This window comes from Cannabis sativa, chromosome 4 (assembly GCF_029168945.1).
Source record: "Cannabis sativa cultivar Pink pepper isolate KNU-18-1 chromosome 4, ASM2916894v1, whole genome shotgun sequence".
NCBI lineage: Eukaryota > Viridiplantae > Streptophyta > Magnoliopsida > Rosales > Cannabaceae > Cannabis > Cannabis sativa.
In genome coordinates, this window is record NC_083604.1 from 64445590 (window position 1) to 64465190 (window position 19601).

Sequence of the window (19601 nt, forward strand, 5' to 3'; positions counted from 1 at the left end):
CCTTGACAACCACCCTTAATCTTAGCCATTTTGAACCATTCGAATGATTTTTACGTCTCAGATCCGCTTTCATACCAAGACCATATGGTTTCACGATAAGATGTTTTGAGATTTCAAAGTTCTTTCCACAAAAACGCTCAGAATGACCTAGAATATCACAAATAAAACAGAAGGTAGGTAGGTCATCATATTTGAACTGAGTAGTGCAACAAAGTCCACCTTCTTTTTCTAGCTTCGTCTTCCTTTTCAAGGGCAAATCCACGTGGAGATAATCACGCCAGACTCCTGTGAAATTGTTGGGATCAGATTCAGCAAATTCACCAATGTAATTTCCTATGTCTCGAACCACCCTTGCCAACATAAAACCCGTGGTCATACCATGCAATTGAACCCAAAAGTACAATCTCTGTAACACCACCATACACGGGTTCTCTCTTTCTTTAAGTCGTTCAAATATTAGAGGGACTCGATCAAACGTCCCTCTAATATACAACGTCAAGTTCATGATAAAACTAAAAAAAGATATCTATTAGGATTAAGTTCCTTAACGTACAAGTCTCTTCCCGGTCTCCACAGTGATGCCATCTTATGCCGCATTGCATCAAAATCGAGTGAGCGATTCGTGAGAAAATGCCCAACCAAGCACCAACAGTCATCAATCTCCGACAGGTCATTGGACCCATGACCATATCTTATGACTCCATCATCATCGTCTTCTAACGTTATGTGCATATACTGATTTTCTAAACTAAATTCATTTGTTCATGTTGTAGCCATGGTAGCGATAACAGATCAAAAAACACCAAACAAGACTTATAACACTGGTAAAACCAAAGAGATTACATTACCACTTTGTCAAAAGACAAGACAATAAATGGTACAAATTCTACAAAAAAAAAAAAAATGATTTAAATATTTTAAAAACTTAAAAAAATATCAAAACAATTTAATTTTTTCCCGCAATTTACACTAAATAATTTTAAAAAGATTTTTTTTTGAAACATGGATTTTATGTCACAATTTACCCTTTTATATGATTTAATGAAGGTTTTTTTTTTTGCCGATATAGTCTAAGAACAAGCGAAAGTAGGGTTTGAGGAGGATTATCTCTATGATCGATCGTCTTTATATTTTTTGAGAACAAAGAAAACTTAAATTTTCATTGAGAAACTGATCAACGTTTTAGTCAAGTATCTTGATCGTCAATGGCACCTCATCCTTCTAAAAAGTTTCGCTCTGCAGATCAATTTCCAAACGATGACTATAAGAATCCTAATTATACCCTACATGAAGGTTTATTTTTTTTCCCTAACCATTACTTGAATAAATTATTAAACCCATATACAATTTCTCTTGATTTGTAACATATTGCTCTAATAATTGCTATTATATTTTACTATTGTCAACTGTTTGATTAAAAATAACTATTCTTTATTTGAATAGTTAGAGATGCTCTACCAAGTCACCATTTGCTCAAAATTGAGTCTTTTTCGTCCCTTGTGAAAGCTTCGGTAGAAAACTATAGCTCTGAGTTTACAGCAGGAGGCTACAATTGGTGTGTTCTTCTTCTTCTTCTTATTATTTTTTTTAATTTAGATGAAGCAAAGTGTGATATGTCTATATATATTTATGTATTGTTGCATATAAATATTTATATATATTTAATTAGAAAAAAAGTATACAGATAGAGGCACAGAGCTAATTATGTTAAATAATATATTTGTTCTATGAAATTTTTAACTGAGTTGTGTTTAGGAAATTTTCTGTATACCCAAGTGGGGACAAGAGCATAGAAGGGAAAGATCATATTTCTTTGTATCTGGAAATAGTGGAAACAAGTTCTTTGCCTACTGGTTGGGAAGTTAATGCTATCTTCAATCTCTTTCTCTTTGATCAGATTCGTGACTAGTTTTGAAGGTATCTTCTTCCTTATCTTTTAATATGAGATGTGATAACCAAAAACAAATAACTTTAATTGTCTTTTAGTAAGAGAAAGCTACAAGAAACAAACTTAAGTTTCTCTATTTTATTTTTCATAATACATCACCATTTTTTTTTGTAAGTTTTTACATTTACATCATACATTATACTGTTAGACTTTTATTTGGGCTTACATTAAATTTTATTGGTTTTATTAAAACATAGGTTGATTGGATAGTTCTTTGCTGTGTTAGCCCATGTTGTTGGTGATCAATTGTTAATGGGCTTAGCATCTGTGAGTAAAGTCTAGGTGAAGCAGAAGTGTGGGCTTTTCTAGTGGACTGAAGCCTTTGATGAGCAGGCCCAGCCCAACTAGGGTTTTGTAGCTAAGTTCCCTCCCTAACTCTATAAATACATATTGTCTCATCACAATTGTATACCTTTTGATAATCAGATAAAATAAACTGCTTCTGATTTAAAGATCTAGGGAGGAAGACTTAGTTGATAGTATTGCACTATCGAATTGGAGTAACTGCTGTGGATCAAACAGAGATAATTGCTATGGATCAATCAGGTACACATACCTAATTATTATATCTTATTATTGTGTTCTATGTTATATACAAATAGATCTTGGGTTAATTGTTAATTTATCTAACATGTGGTATCAGATTGCCTATTGTATATGATTTAGAACCCATAATTAGTATAATTAATTTGCATATGTTAATTATCTATAATTTGATATTATAATTTCGTTATTATTTTATGTTGAATTTTTTGTTTTTAAATCTTAAAACTTTAGGGGTATTGTTTATCGTTAAATTCTCTTTCAATTGATATATTATATGCATGAAATCATTGTGTATATTAAGAGAATTTTAACTTTAAAGTTTTAGGGTTTATATAATTACATTATGAAATTATAATTTGTGTTTTTTAATTTTATAGTTTTTGATCTAAAATTGATAATAGATTTCTCATTCTTAATTGTTTATGAATGTTCTACAATGATTAATTTTGTATTTTGATCAAGATTGATATCCAAATAATTTTTTTTTTTTATGTTCTTTATTTTTTGGATAGCTTTTCTTTAGATCTATTGTTTTTTAGCAATTAATAGCCGAAATTAGACACATAGATTGACTAGAAATCGATTCCCGAACAAAACCCATTCAAAATCCCCACTTTTCGTCGATTTTTTGGCCGGAAAACGCTTGCAGACCCGACTGGGCCAAACCGGGTCGCGTGACCCGCCTCCAACCCGGCTGGAGGAAGAAGAAGGAGGCCAGCCAGCAACGCCCACTCGCGCAGGCGGCGCGTGGGGGCGCGTGGGACCCCGTCGGAGGTCGTTTTTCGACGTTTTTTTTTCCAGCGTGCTTAAAATTCAATTTCTGATTTTTCTATGATTTTTAATTAATTTTTTGACTCCGTTTATAATTATTATTATTTTAATGATAATTATGTAGTTAAAAAATTATTAAAAATATTTTTGATAATTTTTCGAAATTTGTCGATCATAGAAAATTTTTTGAGTTTCTTCTCGTTCCATAAGACATAGTCACTCTCTTATTTAATTTATTTTGACTATGTAGTCTCCACCAATTTTCTTATATTCACATCTTTTGATTATTTGTTGTTCTAAAGTTATAAAACTTGGTTGTTTGATACAAAAATAATGTGTTATGGTGGACACTTTATTTTTTGATTATCAATATAATAAAAGCAATTATATATCTCTTTTGGAAATTTGGTTGAAAATTATTAATTTTCAATGATTGTTTTATCACCAAATTTCACATGTTGAAGAAAATATTATATCTTTTGGTTGACTATATGTGTAATTACTTGCCCAAAGGTAGTATTTACATATATTAGTTCACATTCCATGAAGTGCGTTAATACTAAATATATATATTTTAATTATTTGCCCAAAGGTAATAATTTAAATATATAAATTTATTATTATTTTTTGTTTGAATTAATACATATTTTTAAGAAATTTATTTGCCCAAAGGTAATAAAATTCTTAAATGATATGTATTTTTTTCTTTGTTGTTAACTTCATGAAGGTAGATCATGTGTGTGTTATATTCTCACCCCAAAGGGGAGTTTATAATGACCAGTTGATTCTACAATATTTTCTAATACATTGCTCATATTGCTTATTCAAGTTTTAATTTTTGAATTTTTCAGTCTCCTTTTCTGTGAACAACAATAATGCTTCCATCCATATTTTGAATGCTTCCAACTACAAGACATGGAAACGAGATGTGGAATTTACTTTAGGCATAATGGATTTGGACTTGTGCCTACGAGAAGAAAAACCTGCTGATCTTACTGACTCCAGTACAACTGCCGAGAGAACTCATCATGCACAATGGGAAAAGTCAAGTCGACTTAGTCTTCTTACTATGAAAAGATCCATTCCTGAACATCTATTGAGTGGTTTGCCAGACACTACAAATGCCAAAGAGTTTTTCAATGCTGTAGAAAAATTATACGACACTGGTGAAAACGCTGAAGCTGGACATCTTATGGATGAAATGACAACCATTAAGTATGATGAATTAAAAGGAGTGCGAAATTTTATTCTGAAATTGGTGAATGTTCAGTCCAAGTTGAAAGATCATAATATTCCTCTTCCTGACTCTTTCATTATTCATCGAGCTCTTCATGCTCTTCCTGTCTCTTTCAGCCTTATCAAGACAACCTACAACACTTACAATCAAACATGGACTATCAGCGACCTAATTTCTCAGTGTGTAGCTGAAGAAAGCAAGCTTAAAAGGGAGAAGAATGAATCTGCTAACTATGTTTCTCACCTCAAGCCCAACAAAGGAAAAGGAAAATTCAAGAATAAAAATGATGCTGCTACTAAACAGAATGGTAATGGTAAGGAGCATAAGAATAAACAGAAGAATAACAATGGAAAGTCCAAATACTCTAATGTGAAGTGTTACTTTTGTGAAAAATTGGGGTATCGGAGAACGGACTGTCACAAATTTAAGACTTGGTTAGAAAAGAAGCAAGCACAATCAGGTAATCCATTTATGGTCTCAAACAGGCATCTCGCCAGTGGTACTTGAAGTTTGACAAGGTTGTGACATCGTTTGGTTTCGTAGAGAACAAGTTTGATCAGTGTATTTATATGAAGATCAGTGGGAGTCGTTATATTTTTCTTGTTCTTTATGTAGATGACATTTTACTTGCAAGCAGTGATTTGTCACTACTAAATGAAACCAAAAATTTTCTGTCTTCCAATTTTGATATGAAAGATCTTGGAGAGGCATCCTATGTTTTGGGGATTGAGATCCATCGTGACAGGAATCGAAAAGTTCTTGGCTTATCTCAAGAAGCTTACATTAATCGTGTGCTCAAAAGGTTCAACATGGATTTGTGTAAAGCTGGTTCTGTTCCTATTCTGAAAGGGGACAAGTTCACTAAGCAGCAATGTCCTAAGAACGACTTGGAAAGAGGAGCAATGAAGAACATCCCTTATGCAAGTGTAGTAGGGAGTTTGATGTATGCTCAGGTTTGCACTCGACCTGACATAGCTTTCGTAGTCAATGTTCTTGGGAGATATTTATCTGATCCTGGCCATGATCATTGGGTTGCAGCCAAGAAAGTTTTGAGATATTTGCAAAGAACGAAGAGTTTTATGCTTGTGTATAAGCATGTTGACAATCTTCGAGTTGTTGGTTATTCAGATTCAGATTTTGGTGGTTGTGTAGATGATTTAAAGTCAACTTCTGGCTATATTTTCACCTTGGCAGGTGCTGCTATTTCTTGGAAGAGTGTCAAACAGACTTTGATCACATCATTTACTATGTATGCTGAGTTTGTTGCATGTTATGGGGCATCTTTGCAAGCTTTGTGGCTGAAGAATTTTATTTCGGAGATACGAGTGGTTGATTCTATTTCCACACCTATGCTAATCTATTGTGATAATAATCTTCTTGTTTTCTTTTCAAAGAATAACAAGATTAGTAGTGCTTCTAAACATATGGAAATAAAGTATCTCACTGTCAGAGACTTGGTCAAGAAAGGAGACATTGTCATTGAAAATTGCAAGACCGAGTCGATGTTAGCAGATCCTCTAACCAAAGGGTTAAGTGCCGTGCTGTTTAATAAACATGTTGTTAATATGGGCATTTTAGAATCTTTTGATCTTTTGGGTTAGTGGGAGTTTTGTTTTCTGTTTGTTTTAAGAAATTATTATTTATAATTTTCTGAATAAAGTTATGAACTACATTTTATGTTTCAATATTTTTTATTATTGAATGGATATGTTTTCAATTATGTTTTGTTATATTCTCGAGAATGATTGAATTGAAAGCATGTGGTTCATATTGTTGTGATCATTGTCTTTTAAATTTATTTGCTTATTGACAATGATATGTTGTTGGCTTAATTCTTTAAGCAAGTTTAGTGACACTTACTTATTTTAAGTGGTGTATGTTTAATTTCACTGGCTTATTTATTAAGCATCACGGTATCAGTGAAATTGAGGACTGATAAGGATATTATGTTATTTTAAATTGATCACATGTTGAACATAATTCCTTACCACACTACTAGACTTATTGACCATGTCGATTTAATACTTTGGTATTTGTGATTATGAATGTCTTTTGTTGAGTTAAAAACAATATGATTGTCATAGTTCATTATCAAAGGTTAAATTGGACCGGTATGTTGAGATGCTATCAGAGAACTATCATTTTTTAAAGTGGCCACAAATGTTTTCCTGTTGTTCAACCCATGAGTCGTTTTCAAACAAAATTATTTTGATATATAATATATATGTATTAAAATCAATGTAGCCCAAGTGGGAGAATGTTAGACTTTTATTTGGGCTTACATTAAATTTTATTGGTTTTATTAAAACTTGGGTTGATTGGATAGTTCTTTGCTGTGTTAGCCCATGTTGTTGGTGATCAATTGTTAATGGGCTTAGCATCTGTGAGTAAAGTCTAGGTGAAACAGAAGTGTGGGCTTTTCTAGTGGACTGAAGCCTTTGATGAGCAGGCCCAGCCCAACTAGGGTTTTGTAGCTAAGTCCCCTCCCTAACTCTATAAATACATATTGTCTCATCACAATTGTATACCTTTTGATAATCAGATAAAATAAACTGCTTCTGATTTAGAGATCTAGGGAGGAAGACTTAGTTGATAGTATTGCACTATCGAATTGGAGTAACTGCTGTGGATCAAACAGAGATAATTGCTATGGATCAATCAGGTACACATACCTAATTATTATATCTTATTATTGTGTTCTATGTTATATACAAATAGATCTTGGGTTAATTGTTAATTTATCTAACATATACATCAATCTCAAACTTTTATATTTACACTATACAAAACAGAAGAGATAAAAGAAAGAAAAAATAACAAGATAATTATTTCTAAATTTATGAAGCAATAACTCTAGCTAAAATACACACATACCATTTAGCTCATCTGCTAATAGGAGTTTGCTACTGTTTTCTTCAAATATTTAAATATTTCACTACTTAAGAGTAGCTGCAGAGATTTCCTTAACTTTTATGGGTTACTTGTTTATAACTTTATATCATGCTTTGGTGCCTCTTCATGAATCACCCTACTGAAAATCTACTCTTTTCCACTAGTACTTAAAAAATTATTTTGTTTTAGTGGGTTTCTATATTTGGTTGATGTTTTCTTAGTAATTTCATTAGTTTGTTTGAGGTGGATGTGGCACGTTTTCTATTTGTTTGCACACTAGTATAGTAATGGGAATTTGATATTGCTGTGCTTCTTGAAAACCTACTTCATTGTTTTTCTTTTTTGTTTGACAAAATAGATTTGAAGATTTTGTTCCATCAACCTGTTAAATGTTATAGGCAATTGTATTTCAACATACTTTCTAAAACTAATCGAGGCGCCTCAAGGTGAGGCAGTGCAAAAGCGTACACGAGGCTACGCCTCGTTTCTATTGAGGCACACACCTCTAAGGCGAGATGTACTGAGGCATATGAGACGCATGCCTCAGTCTTGAGCATTATTTTGTGTATTAGGGTTGTTGTTTTGTGGACTCACAGGGCTCCCCTGTTTTTAAGCTTTCAAAATGGTTGATTAAGCTTTTGTCTGAGTTCTTTTAACAGATTTTTAATAAATAGAATAGGAAAGATAAATAAAACCATAGAAACCTTAAACCATCTAGGCACATTACAACCCTTCAGCCTCTAAGTCACAAAGGTTTTTAATAAACTTGAACCCTTTATGAATTTAGTTTATGATTTTAAGACTTAACTATAATTTTTAAGAATTTCATGATTTTGTTATGGAATTATGTGTACTTTCCTATGAATTTTATGATAAATATTTACGAAGTTTTATTTTATGCCCCTCTCGGGGCTAAGGGAAAACGCCTTGGTACCCAATTCCATTTTTCAAAACCTACTTGATTCAAACAACAAATGATCATAATGTTGATTGTTTGTATTTATTTTTGAAAATAAAGAATGTTTTAATTCTTAACAAATGTGCAGATGCAAGAGTGAGGCGATTTCATACTATGAAGCCAAAATGGGGCTTTGCTAGATTCATGGATCTCCAAACATTTAACAATCCTTCTAATGGTTACCTTGTCAATGACACATGTAAATTTGGAGCAGAGATTTTTATCGTCAAAACGGCATCAAAAGTAGAGCGATTATCAATGATAAACAATCCTTTGACTTGCAAGTTTTCTTGGACGTTTCATAATATTTCTAGAGAAAACCTTGAACGTTATCAATCTTCTTCCTTTGTTGGTGGAGACTACAAATGGTACATGTGCTACTATTAGTACTAATTAAGATGAGAAGTTGTAGAAAAGTAGTTTTTAATAATATATATGTTGATTTAGTATTTTAACTCTTGGTTCTCAGGTCGATTGTGTTTTATCCTAATGGTCAATCAAATGAGAAGAGCAACAATAATTGTTGTGTGGTGGGTCTAGCATTGGATTCAACTCTCCCTCCAGACACTAGTCTGTTTGTGCATTTAATGTGTCGTATGAGGGACCAAAAGTATGTCAACCATTTTCGAAAAACTGGTGAGCCCTCTATTTATCTATCTATAAATATATATATATATGTATCATTGTTTTCATCTTATATGCATGCTAAATAATATAACATTATGGATCTTATTTTTATGTATATATTTTTCCAGATAGCAAAACGTTCTCGTCTAAAAATTTGGCCAGGGGTTTTGAAGATTACATGCCATTGACGAAATTGAATGATCCAGAAAATGGTTTTTTGGTAGGTGATAGATGTATTATTGATGTAGAGTTTAAAGTGCTTGGTTTAGTTACTCTAGAATAGATTAGTGGAACACTAGTGTTCCTTTTCGTTTGGTCCAATACTTTGCTCTACTTAGTTTGACCTGGGTGAACCTCTCTATCTGTTAATTTTAATCTTTTTTTATACCCTCTTAAATTTCCTTTAATTAAATATTTTTTTTGTTAAATGTGTCTTAATTGGACTTTATCATGATTCTCCATTGAAACTAGAACAACTCCAACAGAGAGTGCCATGATGGCTTCCAAGCTTTAAGTAGGTCTGAAGTGAACTAACAATTTTTGTTTTTTTTTTTCTCAATATCAGTGACATCAATAAATTTTAGCTGTGTTTCTAACTCTGTTCATTTATTTAATTTATTTTTTAAAGGTAAATACCATTTTGGACCCTGTGTTTTGCAAAAGTTACAGATTAGACCCTGTGTTTTGTTAAATGACAAAATGGACCTTGTATTTTCTAAAATAGTAAAAATAGGACCCTGAGCTTAATTTTTGACAACTTTTTTTTTTTAATACAACCAACTTGAAGACACTGCTTAATACGAACAGATACAAAAAATGTAAACAATTTTGTCATAGCACTTTTAGATCAGATTATAATTAAACTTTATTTTGACAAAAAATTAATTCAGGTCTTATTTGTACTATTTTAGAAAATACAGGGTCTATTTTGTCATTTAACAAAATACAGGGTCCAATTGGTAATTTTTGTAAAACAGAGGGTCCAAAATGGTATTTACCATTTTTTAAATGATGATCAACTAAAACTAAGTGAGGTAAAGGAAACAACTTTATATCTTTGTAGTACATTTTGTTATGTAAGAGCAATTACTCATCGCCTTGTGAACTTTGCTAGTTTGCTTGACGTGAGGTGTTAGTTCTTAACTCTTAAGCTTTCATGACAACAAGAAAACAACAGTAAAAAACATAAAAATCAAGTATATATTTGGGTTAATCTCATTGAAGAGATAACTTTAAAATAATGAGTAAAAATAATCATATTATTTTGTAAGTAGTAATGTGAGTTTGGTATTTTAGTTTTGTTAAGAAAACTAAAAATATTAAATAGTATTTTTCAAAGTGGCCTTAAAGTGTCATTTGAAGAGGAAAATACACAAAAGTGATATTTTATATACACTTTATGGTAAAAATGTGGGGGTGAGCCACAAATTTAATCAAAATGTGTTGAGACATTATTGATTAATTTATTTGATTTTGAATTCAAATTCTAAATCAAATTTGGCTATGTGTATATGTAAAATTTTGATATATTTTAGTGTCAAATTTTGGTGAAAATAATTTCAAAAAAGAAATTAAATTTAAGAAAAATTATAGAGACAAAATAGTCTTGTATATTTTAAAATCAAGAGATTATCTTGATAGTAAAATGTGAAAATGTGGGGGTGATACTCCAATATGAGAATTTGAGACATGCTTTGTGTCTTAAAATAGTATAATTTAGATATATTTGGTATCTAAATTAGTGCTTAATTTTGATATGCTTGGTATCAAAATTATTGAGAATTTAAATTGTGTGAAAATTAATCTTTTATGATTGAATTTTCAAAGCTTAAATACTTAAGGAGAAAAGTGGTCACAAAGTGAACACTATATTTTGGCATGCATGATTCACATAGAATCAATAGTGAGAGGTTATAACAAATTGCTTAATCTCCGTACAATATTAAAGCATAAGTTTTCGAGGGATGAGACCTAAACTCACTTAGTGTTTTGCTCATTGATGGTAACCTATCTTAACACTAGTAAAAATCTAGTCTTAACAAGTCAATAGAGTGAATGTGGTACTCAATTGTCCTATCTTTGGATGAGTACCATATGGTGAAATTTGAGGGTTAAAACCGAAAGGGTTTTTAATGGAGCTTAAGCTTAAGAAAACTCACTTAAGCTTAAGAAGTGTCGAAAGAGTTGTGAGGCACTAAAACTCCACCTATATGGGCTAGAGGTGGTGTTGCCTCTTATGAGAATTGGGAATTATTCTAGAGAGTCCATGAATTAGAATTTTGCACATGGCCATTAACGGTTGAAGAGCGAGAGATGCGGTCTCAAGTGAGCATTAGCGAGGGTGTGTGTTATCACCGGTTTGTACTAAAAGAATAGTGGTTCAATGCTACGGCAACTAAAATTTCATCAAATTTTGTGGTAACTACACTAAGGTAAAATTCAAGTCGAAAGACTTTTTGCCTAATGCACCTAAGCAAGACTTCTTTGAAAGTGTGTATTTATTCAATCAAAGTGGAGGATTGTTATATTATTTAATATAATAATATGTAGATTAAAATGTGGTAATATATGTTATAATGTGAATAATATATATTAAGTGTTTGGTAAATAAATTGTGTAACATATGATTTATTTAACCTAAAATTGTAACTTACACTTTGTAACATGGAGAGAAGTTATAAAATTAATTGCTTTTGTAACTTCTTTTGGTTGATCACATTTTGTGTAATATAAGAGATGTTACACAAAATTGAAGATAGGATTCAAATATTGTGAAATATAGTTGTTACAATTATATTAATGCTCATTACATGAGAGAAATGAGATGGTGTGTTTGAATTCTAAGTGTGATCACCTAAACACTATATAAAGGAGTCTAATGTGCTCATTTGGAAGAGAAGTTTTCTATCAAGAAAGCACTTTGCTAGAAAACCCTAAAAGGCTTGATAATTCCCAAAGCTATTTCTATGAGAGTGCCCTTAGTGCTTAGAGATAGGGGAAATAAGCTTTTGGACAAAGATGTAATACCTTGTTCAAGTCATAGTGATCCCCCACTATTTTACACTTAAAGTTGTGAGTGAGTAGGGATCACTATATACATATAAATATATGTATACACTCACTCACAACTTTAAGCCGATTTTTTTTTTTAATTTTATTTTATTTTTTTTTCAAATGAAAATATTTTTTTTATTGTTTATATATTTGTTTATTTTTTTAATTAATTAAATTTTTTATCGTTTTAATATTTTTAATTTATATTTTAAATTTATTTGTCTACAAACAATAAATATATATATGTATATATTGTGTTTTATCAAAATACAAGTTTAGTACCTTATGTTTCTAAAAATGATTACTTGATACTCTTTATTTACAAATCCTACACATGTGGTATCCTATCTTTGACATTGGAAGACCTAACTTTCGAGTATGACTAGATTACTCATCTTTTTAATGTTAATTTTAATATTATATGAGTTAATATATTTAAAAAAAATCATATACGATTATTTGTTTTATCTCTCCTAAGTCATATTTCTCATGCTTAAATCTGAAGGTTGGTCTTTTCTTTTTTTCTTCTTTTTGTTTTGTTTTTTTTTTTTTTTTGTTCATGTATTGTGTTCGCAACACAATATATAGCTATAGTAGTCTTATAGTTTTTAGCTAATATATTTATTTATAAGTAGGTGACTTGTTATAATTTAGATGATGTAAATTCAAAATTCTCTTTGTTTAATTTAAGTCTTGTATTTATTTATATAAAATATATTAGCATTGGTATTGTATATGTGAACTCGGAGGAACAAAAAAGAGAACACGAAGATAAAAATGAAAGTTTTTTTTTAGATGAATAAAAGTAGAAGTTGAATCGAATAGAATTTATTTAATTTTTTATTTATAGTCATATAATATTTAAAATCATATGAAATATTTAAATGAAGGGTAATTTAGTTATACCATGTATTTAGTTTTACTAAATTCAAAGAGATGGTACCAAAAATGTAGAATTTGTAAATAAATGGTACTAAGTGATTAGAAACATAAGGTATTAAATTTATATTTTGAAAAAACACACAAATAACAAATAGTTATTTATCGCTCGACAAATTTATTTTAGAAGAAGGTCTATTTTTTGTAAAAAAAAAAGAAAAAAAAAGAAATTTTATTGCAAATATATTACAATCAAATGGTTTGAATATTAAAAAAAATTATAATAGAGACTTAAATATACAAATAAAATCATTTACATATATTATTTACTAATTTTTTTTATTAAATATATTAATTAGTTAATTTTTTTAAGTATATACTTAATGATAATTAGTTTAATTCTATATAAGGAATGCTCACCTATTAGTAACCTGATATTAAAGGTAAAAAAATGTAACTATCATGGTTACATTAAAAATGTAATCATTGAATACTCACTCATATGTATATTATGTATTATAACATTTATTTAATCTCTTTGTTGGTCGTTGTATTGTATTACAATAGAGTTGTAATGTCTAGATTTTCTTCCATTGTAATAAAATCTCTAACACAAAACATATAAAATTTTAATAAATCAGAAAGTGATGAACAAAATTCCAAATTGAAACCTGTCAATGAACATGCACGAACAAAAACCCTAAAACAAAAAAAAACTCAAAACTGTAAAATAAGATTGAAAATAACACAAAACAAAAAATATAAACAACAACAAAATGATTAAAAATACCCCACGCCCCACCCACCCAAAAAAAAAAATAGATAAATACTTTTGTCACTTTCTCTATCTCGAAATCTTCATCTTCAAACTCAAAATCAGAATTTGAATCTTCAATGATAACTTTAGAACGTCTTGATTTCTTCTTTCCCACTGAATCAACTACTAACTTTCTTTTAGAAATTATGGGAGATGTATGGCTAAGGGATCATCTTTGAAAAATTTATTCTTAGCAACACCTTTTTTACCTGTTGTCGAACTCTTCACAGTTTTCTGAGAAATTTTCTGAGATTTTTTTTACGATTGGAGAAGAAGAACATGAACAAGTAACAACCATGGATAGATGAAACAACTATTTCATAGGGAAACAATGACCAATGAAAATGAGAAAAGAGAGGGAATATAATTTTTGGAAAAAAAAAAAAAAACTTGAACCAAAATGGTATTCATTTCACCAATTTATCAACCGTGCGAAAGCACCCACATTTGAAAATGCAAAGATGAATTTTTTTAAACAAATAAAAAAAAATAAAAAATAAGTTTAAGAAGAAGAAAGTGAGATTGAAGATGATGGAGAAAAGAAATGGGTTTGGTAGGAGTACTCAACACAATAAAAAAAAAGTAAGATTTAAAAACAAAAACAATATAAATGAAAAACATAAAAGTAATTAAATTGATAGTTTTAGTATGGGGTGTAAATTTTCCTTTCTTTTTCTATTTTCTCTTCTCTTTGTTGGGGCCATTGCCGCTGGCCTTGCTGTGTGAGTCTTTGGTGCCCTGTCCGAGAGGATATCTGGATGGGCCTTGGTGCTCATGGATGGATGTAGCTCCCTTGGTTTTTCTCTTCTCCTCATTTTAAAGGGTTTCTTTAATGTTGTGTGATGCAACCCAACCACTAGCCTGATGGGTTTAGGAGGTGCTTCGGTTTGTGGGAGGCTTGAGTCAAATGGTTTGAGGTGGGTGTTATGGAATCTATAACTACTGAGCAAGAGCACCTATTGAACAAGTAGTATTTTCCTTTCCAAAAAAAAAAAAAAAAAACAAGTAGTATTTAATATCCATCTCACGTAGATTAATTTTAAGTTGCTAATTACCAAAATATTATACTTTTTTCAATCCAAGTCAGCCAATTCAAGAATTCAGAAAATTAAAATATAGAATCAAGAAAATAAGGCAATTACAATTCAAAATTCAAGTAGTCAAAAGAATTTAGGTCTTTAATCTTCCCTTTATTTATTCTAAGTAATCTCCCCTATCTCTTCTTTTAATGTTCAAATTGCTAATTTAGAGTTCTAAATGATTCATATGGTTCTCTTGAATGACAAATGAATCTAATCAATAAATCAATTCTAATATCTCTATCAAGAATTTAGAATTATCAAAAGCATTAGTTTTTAATCCTAATTTGACCACCTAAGTCAATTACGTATATTTCTATGCTAACTAATCACAAATTAACAAAAAAAAAGTTAATACTAGGCTATGTTAATTAGGTCTACATTAGTTTTTTTTTTTTTTTTCCCAAGTTTCACCTAATTAAGAAGGGAAATTTGATTTTCTATGCTTAAAAAATCCTAAAATTATATCCCTAAACCTAAATGTTATACCATAGGCAATATATGACTACTTTTGCTTTATCCCTATAATACCCCTCACATTTGAACCAAAGCAATTGTCTCTCTCTCTCGGCCAAAACACCTCCACCACCTCTTGCACCACCTCCAACGACGACGACAAGGACCACCCAGCCCCCTCTGTCGGACCCGAAGCCTCAACCCACCCAGCCCCCTCTCTCTCTTCGTCTCTCTCGGACCCGAATGCTTAACCCACCCAGCCCCCTCTCTCCGTCGCGAAGCCTCAACCCCGAAGCCTCAACCGACGGTGACGGCGCACGGCGCACCGGCCCCCATAGCCCCCCTCTCTCCGTGCACCAGCCCCTCTCTCTCTTTGTCTCTGTCAAACTGAAAAAAAAAAAAAAAAAAAAAAAAAAAACTCCAATGGTCTGATGGTCGGACCCAGCCCCTCTCTCTCTTTGTCTCTGTCAAACCGAAAAAAAAAAAAAAAAAAAAACTTGGCTCACATATCTTGAATTCACATTTTGATCAATGAAACTTGGCTTACAGATCATTGGAACCCCTTCACAAACACTCTCCATCGTTGAATTCCACCCACTGTGAGTCCAAAATGCTCCAACGGCTAAGTGAGCCAGCACTTGTTGTTGTGGAGCCCATTTCACTATGTGCCCACGTCCCCCCACGTCCCTGAGGAGGCCTTAGTCTCACTCACCACTCTACTTATTAGTTCATAGAATTTTTCTGGGTATTGCGTTTCTGGGTATTGCATATTTACCTTAACAAATCAAAAAACAAAAACAAAAAAAAAAATCCAGTGGTCCGATGGTCGGACCATGGGGTCCGACCAATCAGACCCATGGTCCGACCATCGGACCCAACCCCTCTTTCTTCGTCTCTCTCAAACTGAAGAAAAAAAAAAAAAAACTCAAGTGGTTCAAATGTGAGGGGTATTATGGGGATAAAGCAAAAGTAGTCATATAGAATTTAAGATAAATCAACATAAAAATTCATGGGAACATCATGTTATAGTGAGATTTCTCTCACCTAGAAACTCGAGACCAGACTCCTCTTTAAAGGACACGTGTATTCAGATTTCCAATAAAGGCTGAATGTCCGTGAGAGATTTCTCGAAGTTTAGACCTCGCGCAGGCTAAAATGGCGAGATATTGTAGGTGCGACTTAAGTCACACCGCATAACCATAATTCTCATCATGCAGGGTAGATCCAACTCGCATATGTCAGAACATGTGCGAGTGTCCCCCTCTATACCTCCGCGACGAGTATAGAGACCAATGCCCTATGATGCAGTTTTGGTCCCAGCGACCCAACAGCCCTAACAGACCAATATAAGTTCGCATGTCCAGATGTTACCAGCTTCAACATGCGACGTCTACAACGGGCGATTACCTAAGGACGCAGACGTTCCAAACGTATGTGCGACCCTATGAGCTCAACAGACGGAACATGAACGGTCAACTCGCAGATGCGAAAGACGCATACATTGATGAATTCAGTAACTGTCATACATTTATTAATGTTAACGTTGTTTGAGTTTAGTCATTGCAATTCAATGTGTAAATAATGGATTAACAATAAATGTGATCCTCATGTAACCGATTGGGCACCTGCTTTGTATATAAAGGGGTGATCCACCATGAAAATGGGGCTACGAATCCCTTGCTACAGTGGACTAAGCAGAACAAAATCTGACTGAACCACTATAATTCACCGTCTTATTTATTTTTCCAGCCTTGTTGTTTATTCTCGCATTCCCATTCGAGTACTCGCCATTCTAGGTTGAATACTCGCATTTGTCATCTCTCAAATAATTCTCTTTTTTACCAGTTAAATTATACTTTTTGGTGTTGCGAAATTTGCTCGACAACACATCAAAAGCGAGAATTGAAAGAAAAATTATTTATAAATATAGGATTTCATTAAATCCCTAAAACAATAATTTGGTTCATCCACATAAAACAAAGTCCCAAAAAAAAAATAATAATTCATGGTATGAAATTCCCAATACAAAGATTAAATGAATAAAAAAAAAACGAGAAAAGATAAAATGATTATGATGATCTCTCTTCAATCTTCAAATTTCAAGCTTGAATGGTGTTTTTCTATTCAAAAATTTATTGTTGGGTTTATGCTCTAAATAAAATACAATTTTAATATAATCTTATTTATCTATTAATGAAAGGTGAGAGAACACTTTTTAATATTGTTTATTGCTTAGTTCATATGTTTATTTCGTGATTATTGTTTAAAATATAAATTCTGCTAAATCTTGAACATATAATAATTCACAATTATAGTGTTGTCACAATAGTAAAAAATAATTGTGATTATATACTTCAAACTATTTAACTCTCGTGATTTATCAATGCATTATAATTATACTGTCGTGATAATCAACGATATGATTTATGTTGACCAGAAGTCAATCACTCACTTATTTTTATAGTAAATAATTTTAATTATTATTTGTTGCTAATCTTTTCTTGATTATTTTGCAAGCAATTCACAAAGTATCATTATTTGCTTGGTAAAGTCAAACATAATCAAAGAAGTTGATTCAATAAGTAAATCAACAACTTTATACTTCATAAGAGAAAATATTTCATCAAGAGATCAATAATTTAAGACCATATCCAAAAGAGGACTTCAAAAGCTCAAAGCTAAAAGTCAACCTTAAAGTTAAAGTCAACTCTTAGGAAAAGTCAACTTATGATCAAAACATGCAAATCAAGCTAAAAAGTTCATATACATAAAAAATACACACAATCAAATGGTATAAGTTTACTCTAGTCTTGTTAAAGTAATTTGCATAACACATTAGGATTTATAAATTTAAAATGTGGCTCACTAACTTGTGCAGTAAGTTATTTTGCAAAATGATATATAAATTTTCTAAATTGATTTTTAAGTTCTCATATCATTTAACAAAGAGAACACAACTAAAATTTTTGAAATTGGATAAATGTGCAAAGAGTTATGCACATTTTGAGTAAAAAAAATTGGACTTTTGCCACAGTCCCTTATTTGGGCTTCCAGATGGAAACCGGGCTTTCGACTGGGACAGTTCTAGACTTCTGGTTCCTAATGGAACTGTTGGATGGCAACTGGAATTTCGATTAGGATAATTTTGGACTTTCGAATGGGAGCAGATTTACCTAGGGAAAGTGCCCAACATCTAAAAATAGCTAATTTTCTTCCCATCTCTATGTAAACTCTATTTTCTCTCAAAAATTAAAGTTGCTTGAGTTAGTACTGATTATATTACATCTCTAAAAATGTTCTAAACTTACTTTGCATTATTCTTTCATAAACACACTAACCACACACACTTGAGTCGAACTTGTTCTTATCTTCTCTATTGTGCTTACGATTCTCTCTATGATTTCAGATTGTATTTTATCTTATTAGAGAGAGTTTACTTTGTATTTCAAATTAAATATCCATTGTATTGAGAGGTGATGCCAACATCGGTATTTAAAAAATTCAGTTGTAGGTGAGGTTGACACTAATTTTGTAAACAACCCGAGTAGAGTGAGACTGTCACTTCAACAATATGAGAGTGAGATTGTCACTTCAACAATTTGAGAGTGAGATTTTCACTACTATAATCCGGTATAAAGGTGAAGTTGACACTAGTGGGAAAAAATGCGATTAGTGAGATTGACACTTCAACAATCTGGTGAGGTTGATAGTTATTGGAAGAAAAATATTGTGAGAGGTTTGGGAAAAAACTTGGTGAAAATTCCCTAGTTGTAAGGGTCAGTCAAGCTCTTAACTTGGCTCAATACTTGAACTAAAAGTTAGGTCTATAACTTTACGGACCAAGGGCGTAGGTGGCTTAGTTTTACCGAACTTTGTAAAAATTAAGAGTTTGCATTTTATATCCCTAAACTCTTTACATTTCTAATTTACTATTTGTTTATATTTATGTTTATTTATGTGATTGTATTAAATTAGTTTAAATTTCTAATTCACCCCCTTTAGAAACCTATCTTGGGCTAACAATTGGTATCTGAGCAAGGACTCTTAGTTTTGGATAGATTTCACAATCTAAGAGTATGTCGTTTCCAAGCAATTCACACAATAATATGCTAGAAGGTTTGAGCACAAGTAGAGCAATAATTTTTGACGGGGTACATTTTTTTTATTGGAAAATTAGAATGAAAACTTATCTTTAATCTATTGATTATGATTTATGTCATATTGTATGTTATTGTAACACCCTACTAGCTTAGGCGTGTTATCGTGATTTAAAATTTACTGTGCAACTCGTTGCTAATCAATAGATTTATTAGAAATCGTGTTTAGTTAAAAATTTT

At 31.5% G+C, this 19601-nt stretch overlaps 1 protein-coding gene across 5 annotated transcripts; it reads left to right on the forward strand.

Moving 5' to 3' along the window:
• Positions 1-1067: 1067 nt before the first annotated feature.
• On the forward strand, positions 1068-9407 carry LOC115711347 (ubiquitin C-terminal hydrolase 12-like). Of its 5 annotated transcripts, XM_061114303.1 has the most exons (6): positions 1068-1293; positions 1444-1555; positions 1756-1815; positions 8441-8720; positions 8822-8988; positions 9108-9407. In XM_061114303.1, exons 4-6 carry the CDS (start codon positions 8467-8469, stop codon positions 9260-9262), a joined length of 576 nt encoding a protein of 191 aa, XP_060970286.1. In that variant the 5' UTR covers positions 1068-1293; positions 1444-1555; positions 1756-1815; positions 8441-8466; the 3' UTR covers positions 9263-9407. The 5 variants fall into 5 exon arrangements, with proteins under 5 accessions (XP_060970286.1, XP_060970288.1, XP_060970285.1 ...); XM_061114305.1 differs by lacking the exon at positions 1756-1815; XM_061114302.1 differs by lacking the exons at positions 1068-1293; positions 1444-1555 and having other exon boundaries at positions 1584-1917.
• The last annotated feature ends 10194 nt before the right edge of the window (positions 9408-19601 follow it).